General features: G+C 46.4%; 1 protein-coding gene across 4 annotated transcripts in view; it reads left to right on the top strand.

The window, feature by feature from the left end:
• The window catches only part of ANKRD11 (ankyrin repeat domain containing 11), a 155,036-nt gene extending 135,084 nt beyond the window's left edge, over nucleotides 1-19,952 (top strand). For all 4 annotated transcript variants that reach the window (XM_075576806.1, XM_075576807.1, XM_075576804.1 and 1 more), the window contains 9 exons: nucleotides 483-653; nucleotides 2,750-2,953; nucleotides 4,129-4,271; nucleotides 4,747-4,894; nucleotides 5,395-12,380; nucleotides 13,251-13,349; nucleotides 14,048-14,191; nucleotides 15,650-15,742; nucleotides 18,677-19,952. In XM_075576806.1, the coding sequence (XP_075432921.1) occupies nucleotides 483-653; nucleotides 2,750-2,953; nucleotides 4,129-4,271; nucleotides 4,747-4,894; nucleotides 5,395-12,380; nucleotides 13,251-13,349; nucleotides 14,048-14,191; nucleotides 15,650-15,742; nucleotides 18,677-18,862 (8,174 nt within the window). In that variant the 3' untranslated portion in view covers nucleotides 18,863-19,952. The remainder of the gene's footprint in view (nucleotides 1-482; nucleotides 654-2,749; nucleotides 2,954-4,128; nucleotides 4,272-4,746; nucleotides 4,895-5,394; nucleotides 12,381-13,250; nucleotides 13,350-14,047; nucleotides 14,192-15,649; nucleotides 15,743-18,676) is intronic.
• The last annotated feature ends 1,070 nt before the right edge of the window (nucleotides 19,953-21,022 follow it).

Raw genomic sequence — 21,022 nt, 5'->3', positions numbered from 1 at the left:
TTTTTAATTGTTTAACATTCTAAAACACTCTCTCCTCTCTCTCTCTCCTCTCTCTCTCTCCTTTCTCTCTCTCTCTCTCTCTCTCTCTCTCTCTCTCTCCTCTCTCTCTCTCTCCTCTCTCTCTCTCCTTTCTCTCTCTCTCTCTCTCTCTCTCTCTCTCTCTCTCTCTCTCTCTCTCTCTCTCTCTCTCTCTCTCTCTCTCTCTCTCTCTCTCTCCTTTCCCTCTCTTCTCTCTCTCTCCTTTCCCTCTCTTTTCTCTCTCTCCTTTCCCTCTCTTCTCTCTCTCTCTCTCTCTCTCTCCTTTCCCTCTCTTTTCTCTCTCTCCTTTCCCTCTCCTCTCTCTCTCTCCTTTTCCTCTCTTCTCTCTCCACTCACTCTTCTCTCTCCGCTCTCTTCTCGCTCTATCCTCTCTCCTCGCGCTCGCTCTATCCTTCCTCGCGCTCGCTCGCTCTCTACTCTCTCCTCTCTCTCCTCTCTCACAGAAAAGCAGGGTCCGGAGCGGAAAAAAATTAAGAAAGAACCTGCCAATCGGAAGTCCGGTTTGCTTTTTGGTATTGGTCTTTCTGGAATCCGGGCCGGATACCCACTGTCGGAACGGCAGCAGGTCGCATTACTTATGCAGATGACAGCCGAAGAGTCTGCTAACAGTCCAGGTAAGACCTCTCTCTATTCTGCAGTTCTCCCTCCAGCCATTCTGCTGCGCGTGTCTTTTATATACCGTCCTAATTAAAGACCGACTTCTTTCCTGAAGCTGTTTTTAGACTCTCTACTTCTCGACTTTCATTACAGATATACTGCGCATTGAAATCACAAATTGCCAAGAGTATTCAGTAACCCAATTGCCGATTGTAACCGGGATAATCCGTCTTCAGTTTTTTGTTTTTTTTAAATGGTCTTTTAAATATTCATACGGTTTCTTAGAAGATCCAGGGCAGAAATAAACCTTGTTTCAGTGCGGAGTATAAACATACTGCATAATGCTAATACATTCAGCTGTTTTGAATCCAAGCAACTAATGCAGCGGTTCTCAACCCCAGTCCTCAAAGGCTGCCAACAGGTCTGGTTTTTAGGCCATCCATGCTGCAGCACAGGTGGCTCAATCCGTCCCTGCTTAAGCACAGGTGGCTCAACTGAGCCTCTGAGCCACCTGTGCTGAAGCACGCTCTCCGACTGCGCCTCTGATTGAGCCACCTGTGCTGAAGCGGGGATAGCCTGAAAACCCAACCTGTTGGGGGAGGGGGGGGGGGTGTCTTGAACGCTGGAGTTGCGCACCCCTGCGCTACTGTATTATTAATTACCAGATTTCTGCACAACCCATTCACCCATAACCTGATTTGAACTGATCTGCAAGGCCATGTACATGCAGTCACTGAGAGCTAATCTGATAGTGCAAGTATTTTTGACATTCTTTGAGTGCTTGTGCTGTTGGCTAGAGCACACAGCGGAGCTGGGCCAGTGGGGCTTTGCCAGGGCAGCTGCATAGAACAGAGAATTGTGTCTTTATCCCATGAGACGTGTCTGCTGCTATCACTCAGCTTATCCAGTGGTCAGTTATTGGTTTACTGCCTAGAATCATGAGATTTGTGTTTTAAATCTGCTCCTACCCGTTATGTTTTCTACTTTCTACATCACGTCCAGGGAAATCTGTTGGTTTTTAAGGGTTAATCACGACTGCTGCTTCCTTGTATGGAATTTAGCGTATTTACTTTAGGCCTGTGCTTTCTATGGCTTTTCTGATTTGAATAGTAGATTGCTGGGTTTGCTTCAGTACTTGGATTTCTAGAGTTTAACACAACATTTTTGGTTTCCGTGGAGTTGATTATAATCTCTCCTTGAATCTCAATGTTCATAGAAAATGATCTGAGGTTACACTGAGCTAATGATGCTGGAGCTCCCTCTAGGGGTTGTACTAGCATGCATGCATGCGTTGTCGGTGTTTTAGGCCTCGTTCAGGGTGCAGGCTTCGGAGGGACGGCGTGCTGACGTGCGTGCGGACGTGGGATACAATGTATTTAAAGTGAACTGTGGTTGTCAGGGTAGCAGCTGCCCTGTCTCCGAAGTAGGGAGTTGACGCTGGCTACAGCTTCAATAAACAAAAATTTCGTTTTTTGAAGCTGCAGCAGCGTCACTGGGACCTCGGCAGCCAATGAAATCATTCTTGAGAATGATTTCAAGACTGCAACTTGGATCCCTAACCTCAGGTCTGTAGCCCCGCCCCCTCCCCGTCTCCTCAACTCCGGAAAAAGTCTGCTGGGGAGGATGTGCACACATCGCCCAGCAGACTGCCGAACGCCCTCCCTCCAACTCCTGCCTCTGGCACCCTGAACGAGGTCTTAGCTTTGTGCTTTTCAGTTGGTTTTCCAAGGGGCCAGATCAGGATGTTTACAAGTAGAGGAGCCACGTTTTTCAAGCATGTAGAACAGCGGGGGCCACCAACGGATCAGGTTTTCAAGATATCCCTGCTTCAGCACAGGTAGCTGTCATGATTGAGCCACTAATTGGGCCACCTGTGCTGAAGCAGGGATATCCTAAATACCTGGCCTGTTAGTGGCTCTTGAAGACTGGATTTGCCCACCCCTGATGTAGAACGTGTTTACCAAACGTAGTTACATTACCTTACATTAAAAGTGACATTGTCAGAGGAATACAGTCCAAAGGCCCATCCGTGGACCTCAGTGGACTGGAAGTGACCCACGTGCCTTGAATTGAAGAGCCCTGCTTTAGCTCAACCTGTTTTTCTGCATTCTAGTTGACACAACACCAAAGCATCCATCTCAGTCTGCAGCTGGTCAGAAGGGGACTCCTAACTCTGCCTCCAAAACCAAAGACAAAGTGAACAAGCGAAACGAGCGGGGGGAGACTCGCCTTCATCGGGCTGCCATCCGAGGAGAAGCACGGCGTATTAAAGAGCTGATAAATGAGGGAGCAGACGTAAATGTGAAAGACTTTGCAGGTAGATATACAGTGGTTGAGACCTGTAACAAGGCCAGGAATGACCTTTGCTTTCAATAACGCCAGTGTCTTTAAAGGCCCTACAAACTGTGCCCAAGTTATTCTATAGAATGTCCAGTGTAACCCTTGATAGGAGGAAGATGACTGCTATGGTTGCCTTCCCTGAGATGATTCATCTCGTGAAATTGTCTCTATAGGGGAGGAAACGGTTAACAACAAGTGACGTGACAGTCTCCCCCCCCCCCCCTTTTTTTTTGCGGCATCTTTCTGGCGTTGCATCATTAGACTTAGCACAATGGAAGAGGACCACCTCTTCCATTACTGATGGAGCAGATCAGAGCCATGTGATCACCAGATTTGTATGCCACCAACCTTGCAGGATTGTAAGGGTTAAGCTGCCAGATTGAAAAAAAATAAACGTAAACTTTGTGAGATTTTATTCCTTAACAATGCGATTACCAGTGAAGAGACAACCTGTTCCCAACTGTTTTGCTTAGGTTGTAACGGATTGTCTCAGGGAATGTTTGGGGTGTAACGGATTGTGGCAGGAAATGTTTGGGGTGTAACGGATTGTGACAGGGAATGTTTAGGGTGTAACGGATTGTCTCAGGGAATGTTTGGGGTGTAACGGATTGTCTCAGGGAATGTTTGGGGTGTAACGGATTGTGGCAGGGAATGTTTGGTGTTTAACGGATTGTCTCAGAATATTTGGGGTGTAACGGATTGTCGCAGGCAATGTTTGGGGTGTAATGGATTGTCGCAGGCAATGTTTGGGGTGTAACGGATTGTCGCAGGGAATGTTTGGGGTGTAACGGATTGTCGCAGGGAACATTTGGGATGTAACGGATTGTCGCAGGGAACGTTTGGGGTGTAGCGCATTATCTCAGGGAACGTTTGGGGTGTAACGGATTGTGGCAGGGAATGTTTGGGGTGTAACGGCTTGTGGCAGGGAATGTTTGGGGTGTAACGGCTTGTCGCAGGGAATGTTTGGGGTGTAACGGATTGTCTCAGGGAATGTTTGGGTGTAACGGATTGTGGCAGGGAATGTTTGGTGTGTAACAGATTGTCTCAGGGAATGTTTGGGGTGTAACGGATTGTCTCAGGGAATGTTTGGGGTGTAACGGATTTTCGCAGGGAAATGTTTTGGAAGCACAGTGTTTGTTTTGGTTTTTGCAGGCTGGACAGCGTTGCATGAGGCATGTAACAGGGGTTACTATGATGTTGCAAAACAGCTCCTCGCTGCCGGTGCTGAAGTGAACACCAAGGGTTTGGACGATGACGCCCCACTGCACGATGCATCGAACAATGGGCACTACAAGGTATGTCCTAAAAGCCCTGGAAACACACTATTATAGATGCCTTTTAGGCACTCAACAGGAGCTTTGGCATCGATTCAATCAATTGTATATATGGCATTTGAAACTTCACAGCCCTGCTTCAAGTACTTTTTAAAAGTGAGGTTTGGAAAGCTCTGTACCAAGGGTGGCCTGAAAAGCCACCAACAGGTCACATTTTCAGGATATCCCTGCACAGGTTGTCTCATTCAGACTGAGCCACTAATTGAGCCATCTGTGCTGAAGCGGGGATATCCTGAAAATCTAAACTGTTGGTGACCCTTGAGGACTGGAGATGCCCACCCCTGCTCTGTACACTATAATTTCATTTATAAAGGAAACTTGTGCTGGGTCCCAGTTTCCTGCGGCCTTCAACTAGAGATTTTATGTCCAATAGATGACCATTAATTTTCTTTATACTTTGTTTTCAAGCGAGTTTGTTTTATTTTTTATCTTTCAGGTAGTAAAATTGCTTTTACGCTACGGAGGGAATCCCCATCAAAGTAACCGGAAGGGGGAAACCCCTTTAAAAATTGCTTACTCCCCCACGATGGTGAACCTCCTCCTTGGGAAAGGGACGTACACCTCCAGTGAAGAAAGCTTAACGGGTAAAAAAAAATTAATACAAATGGACTTATTTGATGCTAGTCTTTAATTTTAGTCTTAACTTCCTTTTCTGCCCACTTTATTTTTCTTTCTTTTGTATATTGAGGCATCTCTTGCCGCACAATTGTTCAGCAAGAGGCTTTTCATCCACATTGCCGGGTCGTAGGTAGAACAGTGTGGAGTGGTTTTGTCAGTTCTCTACCGCATGGCCAGCCGCTAATCATCTCAATTGTCAAAGGCTGTTGCCTGACCCCAAGCTATTGGTGAATGTGTTTTATAAGAGTTTTTATATAGGATTCTGGTCTTCCAGAAAAATCAATTCACTAGTGATCCAGGGGACTCTAGACACATGATACCCACTTGCGTTTGTCAGATGGCAGCCAAGTAATGTATATGATACTCGTTCGTCAGTCTTCAAGGTCACCTTAAAGTTGCATTAATGTTCTATTTTGCTTCGGGCTTTTTACATTCATACTTTCTCTCTCTCTTTCTCTCTCTACAGAAAGCTCTGAGGAGGAGGAGGAGGAGGACGCTCCTTCTTTTGCCCCTTCCAGCTCTGTTGATGGCAATAACACAGACTCTGAATTTGAAAAGGGCTCCAAACACAAGGGCAAGCATCAGGAGGCTCCAAAAGCCACCACCCCAGTGAAAGACGAGTACGAATTTGATGAAGATGACGAAGAAGACCGCGTCCCACCAGTCGACGACAAACACTTGCTAAAAAAGGACTTCCGAAAGGAGGCGAAGGCGAACAGTGGTAATTCTGTATCTAAAATGGAAGTTAAAACCTATTCTAAAAACACGTCTGCACCAAAGAAAGCTGCCCGCCGCATCCTGTCTGACACTTCGGACGAGGAGGACAATAGCGTCCCTGTTGGAGCTAGTGAAAAGCTCTGCCTAACGGTGCACACAGTCTTGCCGAGCAATAAAACCAGGGAGCCGCCGGTATCGAAACACAAAGAGAAAAACAAAGTGAAAAAGAAGCGGAAGAAAAACGCAAAAAATAAGGAAGTACGGTTTGGGAAAAAGAATGACATTTTCTGTACCTCCGAGTCGGAAAGCGAGAACTTGGAGAGCGATGGGGAAAATGACAGGCTTTCCTTGGAAAGTTCCAACTGTGTAAAGGGCTCTGCCCTGGTGCTAAAGGAAACGTCCTTATTTAGCTCTCTGTCCGCTTCTTCCGCTTCTTCTCAAGGGAGTTTAGCATCACAGAAGCACAATGCTAATATCCCGGACCAGCACTCCAAACACTGGAGAACGGACAATTGGAAAACAATATCTTCCCCAACCTGGTCGGACGTTAGTTCATTATCGGACTCGACAAGGACGCGGTTGACAAGCGAATCAGATTATACGTCTGAGGATTCAAGCCTGGAGTCAGTAAAACAGGTTAAAAAGAAACCGGAGCACAAAAAGAAAAGCAATATGCACAACAGCATATACGAGAAGAATTCATTCCATCCGCACGTGGAAGGGTCGATTCCAAAACTGGACAAAGAGGGTAAAGTGGTGAAAAAGCATAAAACAAAACATAAACATAAAAGCAAAGAGAGGGGACAAAGTCAAGCTGGCCAGGACATTAGGATCCTAAAGAGCTTTTCCCTGGATTATGAGGACTCGAAGCAAAAAAGTGAAAAGGCATTCATTGTAGAGACGGACGCTCCTGAAAATAAATTGAAAGTGTTAAAACACGAGCATGAACACCTCAGGAAAGAGGACAAGCTGTCCAAGGGTAAATCTGATGAGAAAGACTGGTCATTCAGAGATGATGGGGGAAAGGGTTTCAAAGAGGAAAAGTCTGTAAAGAAGACAAAAGATGGCAAAGATACTACCAAAAGCGACCGATCCAGTAAAACGGAAAGAGAAAAAGCGGTCAAAGAAAAATCCCCCAAAGAAGAGAAACCCAAAATGCATAAAGAGGAAAAAAAGAAAAAAACTAAAGACAAATCATCCAAATGGGAAAAGAAACCTGACCCGAAAGAGGAAAAAAGTTCCAAAAATGAAAAAGAGAAAAGTGTCAAAGAGGAGAAAGAAAAAGCCAAAAAGGAAAAAACTCACAAAGATGAACCTTCTTTTGACGAGTTTAACAACAAAAGTCAAATTTTAGACCCAGAGGAGACAAAGTACAGTATGTCAGATGATCAGGAGGAGAGGTGGTTCTCCGACCTGTTCTCCGATTCCTCGTTAGACTTCAAAGCAGACGATAGTTGGGATTCCCTGGAACCAGACTACGAAGAGACCAGAAATGACTCCATCACCAAGCTGATGGTAGAATCGGTGAAAGACGAAAGCAAGGACAAGAAGAAAGATTCCAAAAGCAAAGAGAAGAGAGATTATAGTGAGAAACACACCGATAAGGAAATGGTTATAAAAAGGAAGGAGAGACACTTTTCCGAAAAGACCTCCGACAAAAAGAAAGACCAGGCTGACAAATCCAAAGTTACTTCGACTTATGTGGCAGAGAGAGAAAAGAAGCGGAAAGATTCTGCAGAAAGCATTAAACCCCGGAAGGAGAAAGATGGCGAGTCTGTAAGGAAAGATTCCTTGGGACACAAAGAGCGCAGAGACAGTAAAATAAAGCTAGAGGAGCAATTCAAGGACGAGCTAAAGGAGTATGGCAGTGAGGCTTTCTTCAAAGACAAACCTGAGCCAGAGTTAATTACCAAGAACTCCGAGACACGGGAAAGGCATCATTCAGGCAAAGAAAAGAGAGATGTGTCTGAGAAAGACAAGAAGGAAAAAACCAAGGTGGAAAAACACCGGGAAAAATCCAAAGACTCTGAGAGGGAGAAAGCTGAAAAGACTTCAACTGATAAAAGCCAGAAAGATAAAGAACCCGATAAAGGATCAAGAGAGAAAAAAGATTCAAAAGAGAAGTACAAGGATTTGCATAAAGAAAGGAAAATGTCTTTTGACCAGAAAATTGAAAAGAAAGAGAAAAATGCCCCCGTGGAAAGGGATTTCCCAGATAAGAGAGAAGAAAAGAAAGCTCGGGAAAAAAGCTGGTATGACATTGCCGATATATTCACAGACGAAAGTGAAGATGAGGCAGACCGATTCATGACTGGCTTCAAAATTGCTGAGACGTTCGCGAGTCCATTACACAGAATCGACAGTTATCACGAGAAAGAAACCACAGTACATGAGAGAGAGCCGTCCCAGTCTGAGAAACACCGGAAATATGCTAATGAGAAGCAGCACTCGGGGGACAAACCGAAAGAGAGGAAGAAGGAGAAAGGGCAAACGGAAGCAGGAAAGGAGAAAAAAGACAAGAGCTCCTTAGAAAAACACAAAGAAAAGAAGGATAAAGATTCTCTGGAAAAGTACCGGAAGGAAAGGATCTCTCTGGATTCCAATCAAGACAAGAAAAGTAAGCAGAGATCCCAGCCCGAAAAATCTGACAAAAAACACCTCGGTGATGAGAAAGCAAAAAGCAAACACAAAGATAAACCTGATAAGGACCATCTCAAAGATAGGAAATTTTCAAAAGGGGAAGCAGAGAAAAGCCTGCTGGAAAAATTGGAAGAGGAGGCTCTCAATGAGTATAAGGATGATTCTAGTGATAAAATCAGCGAGATCTCCTCGGACAGCTTTACAGACAGAGGGCAAGATCCAAGTCTCGGAAGTCTGTTTGAAGCCACTGTCCTCTCAAACACCGATGTATCAGAGGAAAAGTTTAAAGATTCACTGCCCATGCCATGTTTGGCAGAGAAGCTCAAAGAGAAAGAGAGAAACAGGCACTCTTCATCATCGTCAAAGAAAAGTCATGAAAAGGACAGGGGAAGAAAGGACAAACCTGAGAAAAAGTCTGAAAGACTGGACGACTTTAAAGATTCCTACACCAGAAAGGAGTCTGTGCAATATGATAAGGAAACGTCTATACCAGATGATACATTTGTATCATTCACTGTTAAGACCGAGACAGAGGAGGAGTTGGACAGAAGCATGGACTTTGTGTTTTCTTCGGAGAAGGATAAGCATGAGTCCGAGCGAGAACCTTCAAAGAAATCAGACCGGGAAAAGGTCTTTAATGCCAACTCCTCCACTGTGAAAGAAAAGAAAAAGAAAGATAAACATCGTGAGAAAAGCAAGGATGAAAAACACAGAGACAAACATGTTGATGTCGTCTTTAAGCATCACAGAGAAGAGCAAAAACCAGTCGTCAGGGAGAAGGAGCTTCCACAGGCTGTTATTGTAAAAGAGAAATTGAAAGAGGAGGGGGTGAAATTTGGTGAGATCAAAGTCAAAGAGAAAGTTAAAGAGACTTTGGAGAAGGAGAAGACTGACTCTATAAAAATCATTAACGGAAACGAAAGAATAAGCCTGGCTAAGGAAACCAGCAAGAAAGACAGTAGGCCACGGGAGAAACTTCTGGGTGACGGGGACCTGATGATGACCAGCTTTGAAAGGATGCTGAGCCAAAAAGATCTAGAAATTGAGGAAAGGCACAAACGGCACAAAGAAAGAATGAAGCAAATAGAAAAGATGAGGCACCGGTCCGGAGATCCCAAATTAAAAGATAAAATGAAATCCTCTGAAGATTTACGCAAGAGAAGTTTAGATTTGACTTCCAGAAAACCACTAGTGACAGAATCTCTACAGAAAAGGCCCAAGGAGTTTGGCTCTTTAAACATCACTGCATCAGAAAATAAAGCCCAACCTGTGGTAGGGAATGACTCGAAAGACTGTCTCAATGGTCCCCAGATAATGGATGTTCTCACTGCTTCTCCAAGGCCAGACCAAAACAGGCCAACAGGAGTTCCCACTCCCACATCTGTGATCTCTTGTCCAAGTTATGAGGAAGTCATGCAGACACCCAGAACTCCTTCATGCAGTACAGAGGACTACCCTGATTTGATGTTCGACTGTGCAGATTCACAGCATTCTTTACCCGTGTCTGCTATGTCCATGAATGCATGTTCCCCGTCTTTTTTTGACAGATATTCAAATAGTTCTGGTGGGATTCCTGAAAATCCAAGCCAAACTCCAAGTAGGTCATCTTCGTCCACCAACCGTAGTCGTTCTGTCTCTGTTGATATAAGAAGAGCACCCGAGGATGAGTTCACTGTTGCAGAAATTAAGTTCTTTAGACAGCAGAGTGTTCCGACTTGTTCTAGCTTCAACTCTCCAGTTCAACTGCTGATGGATGATAAGGTTCAACTACCTCTGATCCCTGCTGAGAAATTCCCATGTTTGTCTCCAGGCTACTATTCTCCAGAATACGGAGCTACATCTCCTAGAGTTGAAGATGTTGATTGTGCATTGGGGACTGTTGAAAATGTTGCTCCTTCTCCTGAACGTGTCTACTCTGGTGTACAAGCAAAGTCCTCACCATCAGAAAGAGATGACTTGCTGGAGCCTTCTGCAGAAAGTGCAATCCCTCCTGATCTTTGCTTGCCTTGTGATTCTGCAGAAGCTCTTCAAGCTACAGAATCCATTATTCCCCAAGAGCCCATCTTTTCACCACCTGAGCCTAGTTTTATGCCACAAGAACCTAGCTTTTCACCTTCTGAGAATAACTTTCTGCCAAATGAGAGTAGCTTTCTGCCGCCAGAACCTGATTTCTTGCCCCAAGAATCCACCTATTTACCCCAAGAACCTGATTTTATGCCTCAACAGCCAGACTTTCTGCCCCAGGAACCGGACTTTCTGCCATCGGAGTCTGCCTTTTTGCCACCAGAGCCAAGTTTTATGGCACAGTCTGAACCTGGTTTTCTTCCCCGCGAGCCTGGTTTTCTGGCTTCACATTCAGGATCTAATTTCCTACTTCCAGAACCTACTTTCATGGCACCCCCTGCAGAATCTGGTTTTCTACAACCTGTTGAAGAAAATACTTTTGGTTCCAGTATTTCAGAGCAGAATTTAGGCTGGGCCAGCCCTCCTGCAAGAAACTCTGAATCCGTAATACCTCCTAGTCTGATTGGCAATCTGTCAGAACACCCAGTCAACTGGTCAATTGGACCTGATTTCTTAAAGTCTCCCCAAAGATTCACTGAATCGCCAAAACATTTTTGCTCTCCTGACAAAGCTCTTGTCACTTCAGTTCCCTTTATTTCTTCAGATTTACCCTACCCGGTTTCTCCCATTTCATATCCCATGTCTGAACCAGCTCCTGAGGAATTAAAAGATGTAGAGGAAGCAGAAGAAGATAATCTATCACAACCGGATAAGCAAGCTCCATACAGGTCTCCTACCGCACTGGCTGAATTCTTCAATCATTGTAAACCTCTTCCGGAGGAAGCACAGGAGCTGCCTTCAGAGCCACCTTGTTTACAGACTGAAGCTCTCACTGAGTCTTTGGGTTCTGTTAAAAATAACTACCTGGAACCCAGTGATATTCACCCACCCAATCAAGAAGAACCAGAACCATGGTCTGATCCATTTTCTACAGCTGTAGATGATTTAGATCTTGGGCCGTTCTCCCTTCCAGACCTTCCACTTCCAGTCAAAGAGGACACAGAGGCGGAAATTAATGAGCGGTTGAGCACAATGGCAGGAAGTGCGGAAGTTGTTTCTGATATCCCTAATGGTGGCACCACTGGAGCGAGTCCCATTGAAATAGATATCCAGGAGCCACTGACTCCTGAAGAACCTGTTTGTGCAGAAGCTGTGGTGCTACAATCTCAAATTCCAGAGCAGAAAGGAGACGACCAGACAGGGGAAGCAGCAGTAGAAGCAAATAATGTATCAATAAATGATTCGAAGACGGACTTTGGGTCTGTTGACTTTTCACCTTCGTTAGCACAGCCTGCATCACCTGAACACAAGGAGACGGATCAAATCCAGATAAACCGGTCTTCTCCCAGGCATTCTATGGATAGCTGTGGGCAAGGCGATTTGGTGAAACCTGAAGCGGAGGATGTTAAGGTAACACCAGAAAGTACATTAACAGAAAATATTAATCATGACTCAGCTGTCCAAACAGAGGTCCCACACATCAATCCCCAAATAGAAACCTCAGAGCAAACTCCAAAACCTGCAGTTGATGTCCCAAAACCACCCAAAGTTGAAGAGATTCCGCAACGTATGACCCGTAACAGAGCTCAGATGCTCGCCAATCAAAATAAACAAAATGCGTCCCCTGCGGAGAAGGAAATCCCTGCAGTAACCACGCCATCCACCCGTGCTAAGGGTCGAGTCGCTGAAGAGGACGACTCTCAAACTCAACACCCACGCAAGAGAAAGCTGCAGAAACCCAACCAGCTGCAGCAGCAGATAAATAGTACCAACCAGCAGACACGGGAGATGATCCAGCAGACATTGGCTGCCATAGTCGATGCCATAAAGTTGGATGACATTGAGCCCTATCACAGCGACAGATCAAATCCATACTTTGAATACCTGCAGATTAGAAAAAAGATTGAGGAGAAGCGGAAAATATTGTGCTACATCACTCCGCAGGCCCCTCAGTGTTACGCTGAGTATGTGACATACACTGGTTCCTACCTGCTGGATGGCAAACCGCTCAGCAAGCTTCACATTCCAGTGGTGAGTTGTAGCTGTTCTCTCATTTCCTGAACATATTCTCTCTTTCTCTTCCTGTGGGCACTGCTTGCTACTATTTTCTAATCCATGCTAATCTCATTCAAGGTGTTATTCCTTTTGTGATGCCTTTTCATCAGTGAGTGGCCTAATATGGCAAGAATCAGCAATACCAAGTGGGGGTTATTCAGATATTGTACACCTTTCATTAGCTTTTCTTCTTGTGTCCTCTACACCCAGTCTCCACTATAGATGTCCATTCCTGATCTCCACGTTTGGAGGACATGGTCCTTGGCTACCCTTCAGTAAGTCATCCCATACCTGAACATAAAGTCCAAGGACTAGACATGAACAGCACATGGAAAATATCAAAACGCATACATTGAGTCCATAGTTAAACCAATTACAGTACTGCTCTTTACAGTTGGGTGGGGGAAGTTTATTTTCCTGGCACCACCCTATAACGATTGTGAGAACCTCCATTGTCTGATTATTTTGGCAGTGTCTCTGAAGTGGACACTGACCTCCTATCCAAGAAGGAATACATCCTGCCTCTGCGTTCTATAGTTTTCGTTTCCCGGCTGTACCAACAGAGCAGAGGTGTATAATTTAGGCCGTACGGAAATGAGCTTGAGGTGGGGGGGAAAGAATTCCGTTCACCGATTATATTTACTGACATCCTTTAATTCTAGATGAGTGTTGCTGTTTTCTGCACTATGGTTATTACAATCCGTTCTGTCCTGTACGATACGTCTGAATGTTTCTGGGATTCTACAATCTTTCAAAGCATGCTTATATTTAACCCCTTCACTGCTGGAGAGGCCAACAACTGGTTGCTGTGTAGTGTATTAATAGCTGGTTGTGTTTTGCCTGTAGATTGCTCCTCCTCCCTCATTGTCCGAACCCCTCAAGGAGTTGTTCCGTCAACAGGAAGCAGTGAGAGGGAAGTTGCGCCTGCAGCACAGCATTGAGCGGGTAAGGGTGGAGCGGCTTGGGATAAATGTTTGTTTCATTTGGGGGGGGAGGGGTTAATTACCAGTACATTTGTAATTACGTCAGCGTATTTAATGCAGGGGGTGCCAACTTCAGTCCTGAAGGGCCACCAACAGATCAGGTTTTCAGGATATCCCTGCTTCAGCACAGGGGATTCAGTGGAAGACTTAGCAACTGATTGAGCCACCTGTGCTGAAGCAGGGATATCCTGAAAACCTGACTTGTTGGTGGCCCTTGAGGACTGAGTTGGCCACCCTTGATTTAATATATGTATTTAACGTATCAATGTAATAAGTAATTGGTTTTTCAATGTGATCTGTAGAATGGTCTTGAAATATATGTTGCAGTATCCTAGCAATGACGACTGTGGTCGTTTGAGTTCTGCGCACACAGCTGTATGAGACGTTCTGTGAGGCGTTGGACTCTACGTTACGTTTAGACTGCACAACAAACTTGAATAATGAGAGAAATTCTTAAATTGTCTGAGAAATAACTAGTAAAAGATTTCCCTTTGCGGAGATATATCCCAGTATTTGAGCGAGTCCCCCTTAGCTCTTGGGGGTGCCTGCAACATATAGTCTTGCAAAACCAATTGACAGCCAAGTATTCCATTGGCACGTTGGGTGTCATTTGTGCACTGTGGCCAGTTTCTCAATGTCCTCTTATGCTCTGTCCCACAGGAGAAACTCATTGTGTCCTGCGAGCAGGAGAACCTGCGTGTTCACTGCCGGGCAGCCAGGACAATTGCCAACCAGGCCGTGCCTTTCAGCGCCTGCACAATGCTGCTGGACTCGGAGGTGTATAACATGCCTCTGGAAAATCAGGTCAGCGCACACCTGTAACAGCCCTTTATTTGTCCACTAATGAATCCGTGTAAAACGGGGGTCTCAAACTCAGTCCTCAAGGGCCACCAACAGGCCAGCTTTTATGGATATCCCTGCTTCAGCACAGGTGGCTCAATCAGTCTTCGACTGAGCCATCTGTGCTGAAGCAGGGATATCCATAAAAGCTGGCCTCTTCGTGGTCCCTGAGGGACTGAGTTTGAGACCTCTGGTCTAAAAGAAATGCATTGTTCTACTGTTAAAACTGAACCACAGCATTTAATCTAGACCAGTCCTGAGGTTACCCTGATATTTAGGGTAGAATGACATGTACCTTCTAACCGTGCTCTTACACAAGTCCCAGAACAGCCCAGGTCCAGCTTTAGCACCAGTTTGCCAAAAGCCAGTCAGAAAGTGACTATTGAATTGTTTATAAGGTAATGCCGCATTGTTCTCTCATTTAGCCTCCAATGTTGCGGTTTGTCTCCGTAGCAGGTTACAGGGGATGGGGATTTTGTCTCTCCTGACATTGCTACTTGCTGAAGATCGGGAAGTTAAAGCAATCGGCTCAGTCGGGCAGCTGTCAACACTTAGTGACTGTATAAATCAGATTTCAAGGGGGGTGAAGGAATGTATCACTGCTCTTGTAAAAGTACAACCATATTGCGTACACACTTATAAAAATAAATTGGCAGCCCGGCCTGCCTAACTCCTTCAGTGTGACCCTGAAGAGGCTCACATCACACGGCCCTGGGTGGGGGTTTGTGCTCATCTTCAGGGTCACACTGAAGGACTGTTAGGCCGGCCGCCTGCCAACTTATTTTTATGGCTGGAGTCGATATGCAGGCTGATGGGTTACATAAGAACACCTCGGGATCCCTGCAATGCTGCTGCCTGTGAGGGCCTCTGGTGTAGGATTGTGGCTGCTGCTGCAATGCACAAACTCCCCGGGCTGGAGCCTGCGTGTGAATTAGATCAGCAAGTCCGTTTTATTGATTCCTCCATCTTATTTACATCCCTTGGATCTGGGCTCAGCCCTATGCAGCCAGCGTGTAGGGATTCTGGGAATGTGGCTTGGATTTTCTGTGTGGATCTCTGCCTATTGTTAGAACAGTGACTATAAAAGCAACAAAGTAAGCAACGGAGCTTGAAGTCAGGCAATGGTCTCAGATCACTTAATTTTCCCTTATTTAACAATTTAGATATTTCACTTTTTTAATCTGCACAATGTGCTCATTAAAATACACCCATCTTTGATCTTGTGTATTCATTTGTATCCATTTAATCTGTTATATTGCCCATGCTTTAACCATGCGGCTGAAGGCAGCTGACTAATTCCTCAGCTGGAGTTGCACAGAGTTGTAAGATATTACCCTGTTTGCCTGTGCAATTAAAGGAAAGCAGGAGTTACGTTTGGTCCAGGTAGGAATCCATTCCTGTCTCACCCACTCTGTTCCACAGGGAGACGAAAACAAATCGGTGAGAGATCGATTCAACGCGCGCCAGTTTCTGTCGTGGCTGCAAGATGTTGATGACAAATATGACAGGATGAAGGTGAGACGTGATCTGATGGAAGCGTGGGTTCCATTTAGCGACTTCTAACGTCTGCCCTCCCTAGTTTTAAAGCATAAACCCTATAAACTAGGGGTGCTCAATTCCAGTCGTCAACCCCCAAAACAGGTCAAGTTTTAAGGGTATCACAGGTGACTCCGTCAAAGACGGAGCCACTGATTGAGCCACCTGGTGAGGAAGCTGGGACATCCTGAAAACCTGGCCTGTTGGGGGTGCCACCATTAATGTACATAACGCGTTAGTGTGTCCGTCTTTGCAAGGCAAGCACTGCCCTCCAGCACCCCAATACCTCTGTTCTTTGGGCATGTGTTTGTGCAGAGCAGGGAATAGAAATGCACACCTGGCACTCGCCCACAAATGGGCTTAAGTATGAGCCGGGTATCGGAGGCGGATAAAGCTGCGTTTCTTTAGTGGGCAACGAGACCTTTTTATTACAGTTTACTAAATATACTTGGCCTTCTCCAGCATCAGCTGAGCCTCCTGCCTCGGTTGCCAGCTGCGGAGGTGGCACGCGGAGCCCCTGCCATGTCACATCTGCCCTCTTGCGTTGGAGAGCAGCATTTTATGGCTTTGGTTGGCTGTATTGGTGCATCTGCTGCTTTTCTTCCACTGACTGGTGAAAGTGTGCGAGAGTGGACAGGTCTGATCTGGTTACCATTCAGGAGCATATCTAATGTTCGGTCCGTAAAGAGGTTAATTTATCATATTTAGGCGTTCTGGCAACACTTTGCTTTATAGTCTGCTGCACAAAGTAGCCTCTGGGTTTAATGTAAAACCCAGGACTTTAACTTTGAAGTAACTTACACCCCCTACTTTTAATAAAATACAAATACTGTCTTATAAACTCTTTTTTTCTCTACTAGAAGTGTATAATATTATTTTAATTGTATATAAGAAAGATTAAAGCAATTATCTAAAATGTCACCAGAGTGCATTGTGACTTTGAACTTGGTGCTTTTCTCTCACTTCTAATCACTATAATCTTACTATATATTTCTGAAACCGTCATATGTGTCTATGTCTGTATGTGTCTGTATGTGTCTCCCTGTGTCCCTCCCTGTGTCCCTAGCGGCAATCACATTGGACCTTGGGCCAGGCCAATGAGATGGCTCCCTTGGCCCTCCCGCCCCTGCACACCTCTCATTCGCCTGAGGCGGAGTGACGGGCCAAAGGAGACACACACACACAAACACACGGATGTGCGCCAGTCCCACTCTCCACCACCTCTCACTCCCGTCGTGTGTGTGTGCCCCCCTCACCGCAACCCCCCCTCAACGCAAACCCCCCCCTCACCCCCTTACCGCAAACCTCAGTCTCCCCGGCGCCAAGCCTCCTCCACCTCACCACTCACACGCCGCCAGCAAAACTCCCGCCGCCTCTCACACGCCGCCGCCTGCCACTCAGCTCTTCTCATCGGGGCCCCGTATTACCGCCGGGAGCGCCAGCAAGCAGTTAACCCCCCCCCCCCCCCCCCGGCGACCGAGCCGGGAGCACCGGGGGCGCAAGGAGGTAACCCCCCCACCACACACAACCCCCCCCCCCCCCCCCCCCCCCCCGCGGCCGAGCCGGAGCACCGGGGGCGCAAGGAGGTAACCTCCCCCCCCACCACACACAACCCCCCTCCCCCCCCCGCGGCCGAGCCGGGAGCACCAGGGGCGCAAGGAGGTAACCTCCCCCCACCACCACACACAACCCCCCCGCAGCCGGGAGCACCGGGTGGCGCAAGGAGGTAACCTCCCTCCCCCCCACACAACCCCCTCCCCCCCCCGCGGCCGGGAGCACCGGGTGGCGCAAGGAGGTAACCTAAACACCCCCCCCCCCCCCCCGCGGCCGGGAGCACCGGGTGGCGCAAGGAGGTAACCTAAACACCCCCCCCCCCCCCCGCCCGCGGCCGGGAGCACCGGGTGGCACAAGGAGATAACCCCCCCCCACACACACTCACACACTGACTGACGCGCACACACTGACACACACACACACACACACTGACTGACGCGCGCACACTGACACACGCGCACACATGCGCACACACTGACTGACTGACGCACACACACACACACACACACACACACACACACTGACTGGCGCACACACACTGGCACGCACACACACAGTGACTGACTGCCGCACGCACGCACACACTCACTGACGCTCACGCACACACTCACTGAGGCACGCACGCACACACTGACTGTGTGTGTGTGTGTGTGTGCGTCAGTCAGTCTGTGTGTGTGTATGTGTTTCTGCGTCAGACTCACTGACGTGCGCGCGCACACACACACACTGACTGACTGACGCACACACAATGACTGACGCACTCACACTGCATGAAGCTGTAAAGGGGGACAAACAGAGCTGTAAAGGAGGGAGGGGGGGGACTGGATTGATGTGAATGGGGGACAAACAGAGAGAGGGGGGAGGAGAGAGGAGAGAGAGAGGAGCGGGAACATTACATCCCGGGCAACGCCGGGTCTCTCAGCTAGTCTATCTACTATATGTGAACCTCATTTGTTATCTGGAATTAAGGTGACACCAAAGCATCAAATCGAATTAATTGGAACCAGGAAATGTGTGCGCTTATAGTAAGCGCGACGCAGTGGAGCGGCGGATTGGTCGCTATTGCTGGAAGTCATCTCTATTTGATTTTCCAGCTAACGTCGCCGGCACTATAAGCTTAGCCTTGCGTTTATATTGTATCCATTGTCAATTGATTCCATTAAGGTTTTAAATAAGTTATTTTTCTTTTTTCATGAAATCATTTTGAGCAGTGGTCATCGTGGCGGATTATGTGGCATTGCACCTTTGTCTCAGGTTTTATTTTGGTGGTTTTGACCACATTGGAGTGACTTAGCAGCAGCATGAATCAGTGGCTGCGATGTGCGCTTTGTGTAACGCTGCTTGTGGTCTCTCTCACAGACATGCGTACTGATGCGCCAGCAGCATGAAGCCGCAGCCTTGAACGCAGTGCAGCGGATGGAGTGGCAGTTAAAGGTGCAGGAGCTGGACCCAGCCAGCCACAAATCACTCTGTGTTAACGAGGTTCCCTCTTTCTACGTGCCAATGGTGGACGTTAACGATGACTTTGTGCTCTTGCCAGCATGACGAGGCGGACACGGGAGTCTGTATTTTTGTTTTTCTTGACCCGGAACTGGCAAGGGCCGGCCCCTTTGGCTGAGGAGGGCTCAGACGTCACACGCATCTTATCGCTTGCTGATGAATCCGCTGCTTATAAGGGGAGGAAGCATCTTGATTACAAGAATGGAAACCGTAAGAGAAATTGCACTTCACACCTTAACCCACCACCCCCGGGTGCTGAGAGCAGGCACAGCCTCCTGCCACCGCTGGGGAGCACGCACAGGTAGAGTGACAGAGGGAGAACAAGGGATCAAGGACAGAGTCCACGTGTGTAGAAGTGCACGCATCTGCTAAACAGGCGGTGACGCTCCAAACAAAACACGTGGATGTGGAAGACACGCAGAACTTCCTTTTTCTGTTATATTTTTTTGGGTGGGGGAGAGTATTTCCCCTTCCTCCTTTTCCATGATGATGATGATTTTCATCTGCAGATCCAACCGTCTTTGAACTGCTAAAGAACTAATCCCATTTGGCTTTTTATTTTTATTTTTCATCGTCAACTTGAAAATAAGACACGAGAAAACCCGCCTTCAGCCGCTGGCTACCTCAGGGGTCAGCCTTGGAAATCGCTAGGCCTCACGGCTCATCTGAAAAGCAGCGGTCGCCTCTTCTTTCACATTAATCTTCTCTCCAAACATCCCGCAGATCCTGCGTGGGGTAGTTGCTGGGTCCGAATTCTCCCCCAGGGCTTTGTTTTGGCGCTGGACAGAGAGGGCGGAGCGTGAGAACTCTGAATTGTATTTTAAAAGGAGAATAACACACCCAGTTTTTATGTTACCTGTTTATTTTTCTCTTTCCCCCTTTTAATCTTGGGCATTTTGTTTCTCTTTCGGAGAACATAACTTGAAACACTACAGAAGCCAATACTCCTAAATGTAAGAAATCAAACTATCTGGTAAATGCTGTACAGTTTTTTTTTTATACACATTACCCAATGTACTTTTGCTGCCTTCTAGATAAATTATTTTGCAAACACATTACTGCACAGTTGTAAATAACTTATGTACTGTAACATCACTTTCAGTTTTGTGTAAAGAAATAAATAAATTAAAAAGAACTTTGTAATATATAGATTACCATAGGCAGCACTTTGCCTGCAGTGAGGGGTTCTCTAGGTATTGGGTGTAAGAAGGGCCAAAAGTGTGCTGTTATGTTCAGTATTTGTCATGGTCTCCAGGAGGGGCATTAATAGTCAGTGCGAGCAGGCTCTGCAATGCATTCGGTAACACGGCCTTGCAAGACCCTCTGGCAGTGACCGGTTAATATAGGCAAGTCCACCTTCAGGAACGGTTCTCAAATTACACACACACACACATACACACATACACACACCACACACCACACACCACACACACACACTGTATATAGTCTTGGTACCTGTAGCTGTTTATTTCATGTCAATCCGAGTGAGCAGCTGGTTTAGCAAGGATTGTAGCGTTTATTAAAACAGGCCCTTGGAAAGTTGGGACCATTTTGAGTTATAGATATATATCAGCGCACACCAGATTTAATGTCACCTATATAATCTGTGATGAATCTGTCCCAAAGGAACAAGGTGACTTTGTTGCACGATCTTCAGTTTTTGCAACTTCAGATTATGTGGCGAAGGACATTTGCCAAAATATGGTGGTTGTTTATTTTTATTGGGGCTCAATAAAACCCATCGCCATCTGGAAGGAGAGGGAGTCTTAGTTCACCTATCTTGGTTATAATTCCCCATGGAAAACCTTAAACTCCAGATACTTTTTATGATCCTATATTTCACTCTCTTTTGCCTCCACCAATTCCATAATTGGAGCGATCTCTTTCTCCTGTAATTCCCAGAATCTTGGGGTAGCGGGAAAGAAGAACAAACAAAGACTAATTTCTAATCGCTGTACCTCTCCTCAGCGTTTCCCAAGGTTCTCAAGAGGTGTAGTCAGTATTATTGGAGTTTATACTTTGTGCTCACATCTGTAAACATCTAGGCCCAACATGACTTAACAGTCTTAGCCCACCTTGCCACATTTAGTTGAGTGAGACGTCAGATTTGCTATGGCTTTGTTAATACAACAATTTCATCTCACCGCTCGCCTAATTTAGAACCAATGATAAAGACTGGTGCATACAGGAGACATATATATATAG

This window comes from Ascaphus truei, chromosome 19 (genome assembly GCF_040206685.1).
Source record: "Ascaphus truei isolate aAscTru1 chromosome 19, aAscTru1.hap1, whole genome shotgun sequence".
Taxonomy (NCBI): Eukaryota; Metazoa; Chordata; class Amphibia; order Anura; family Ascaphidae; genus Ascaphus; species Ascaphus truei.
Note: the sequence above shows the minus strand (reverse complement) of the source record. Positions and strands in the feature narration are given on the sequence as shown.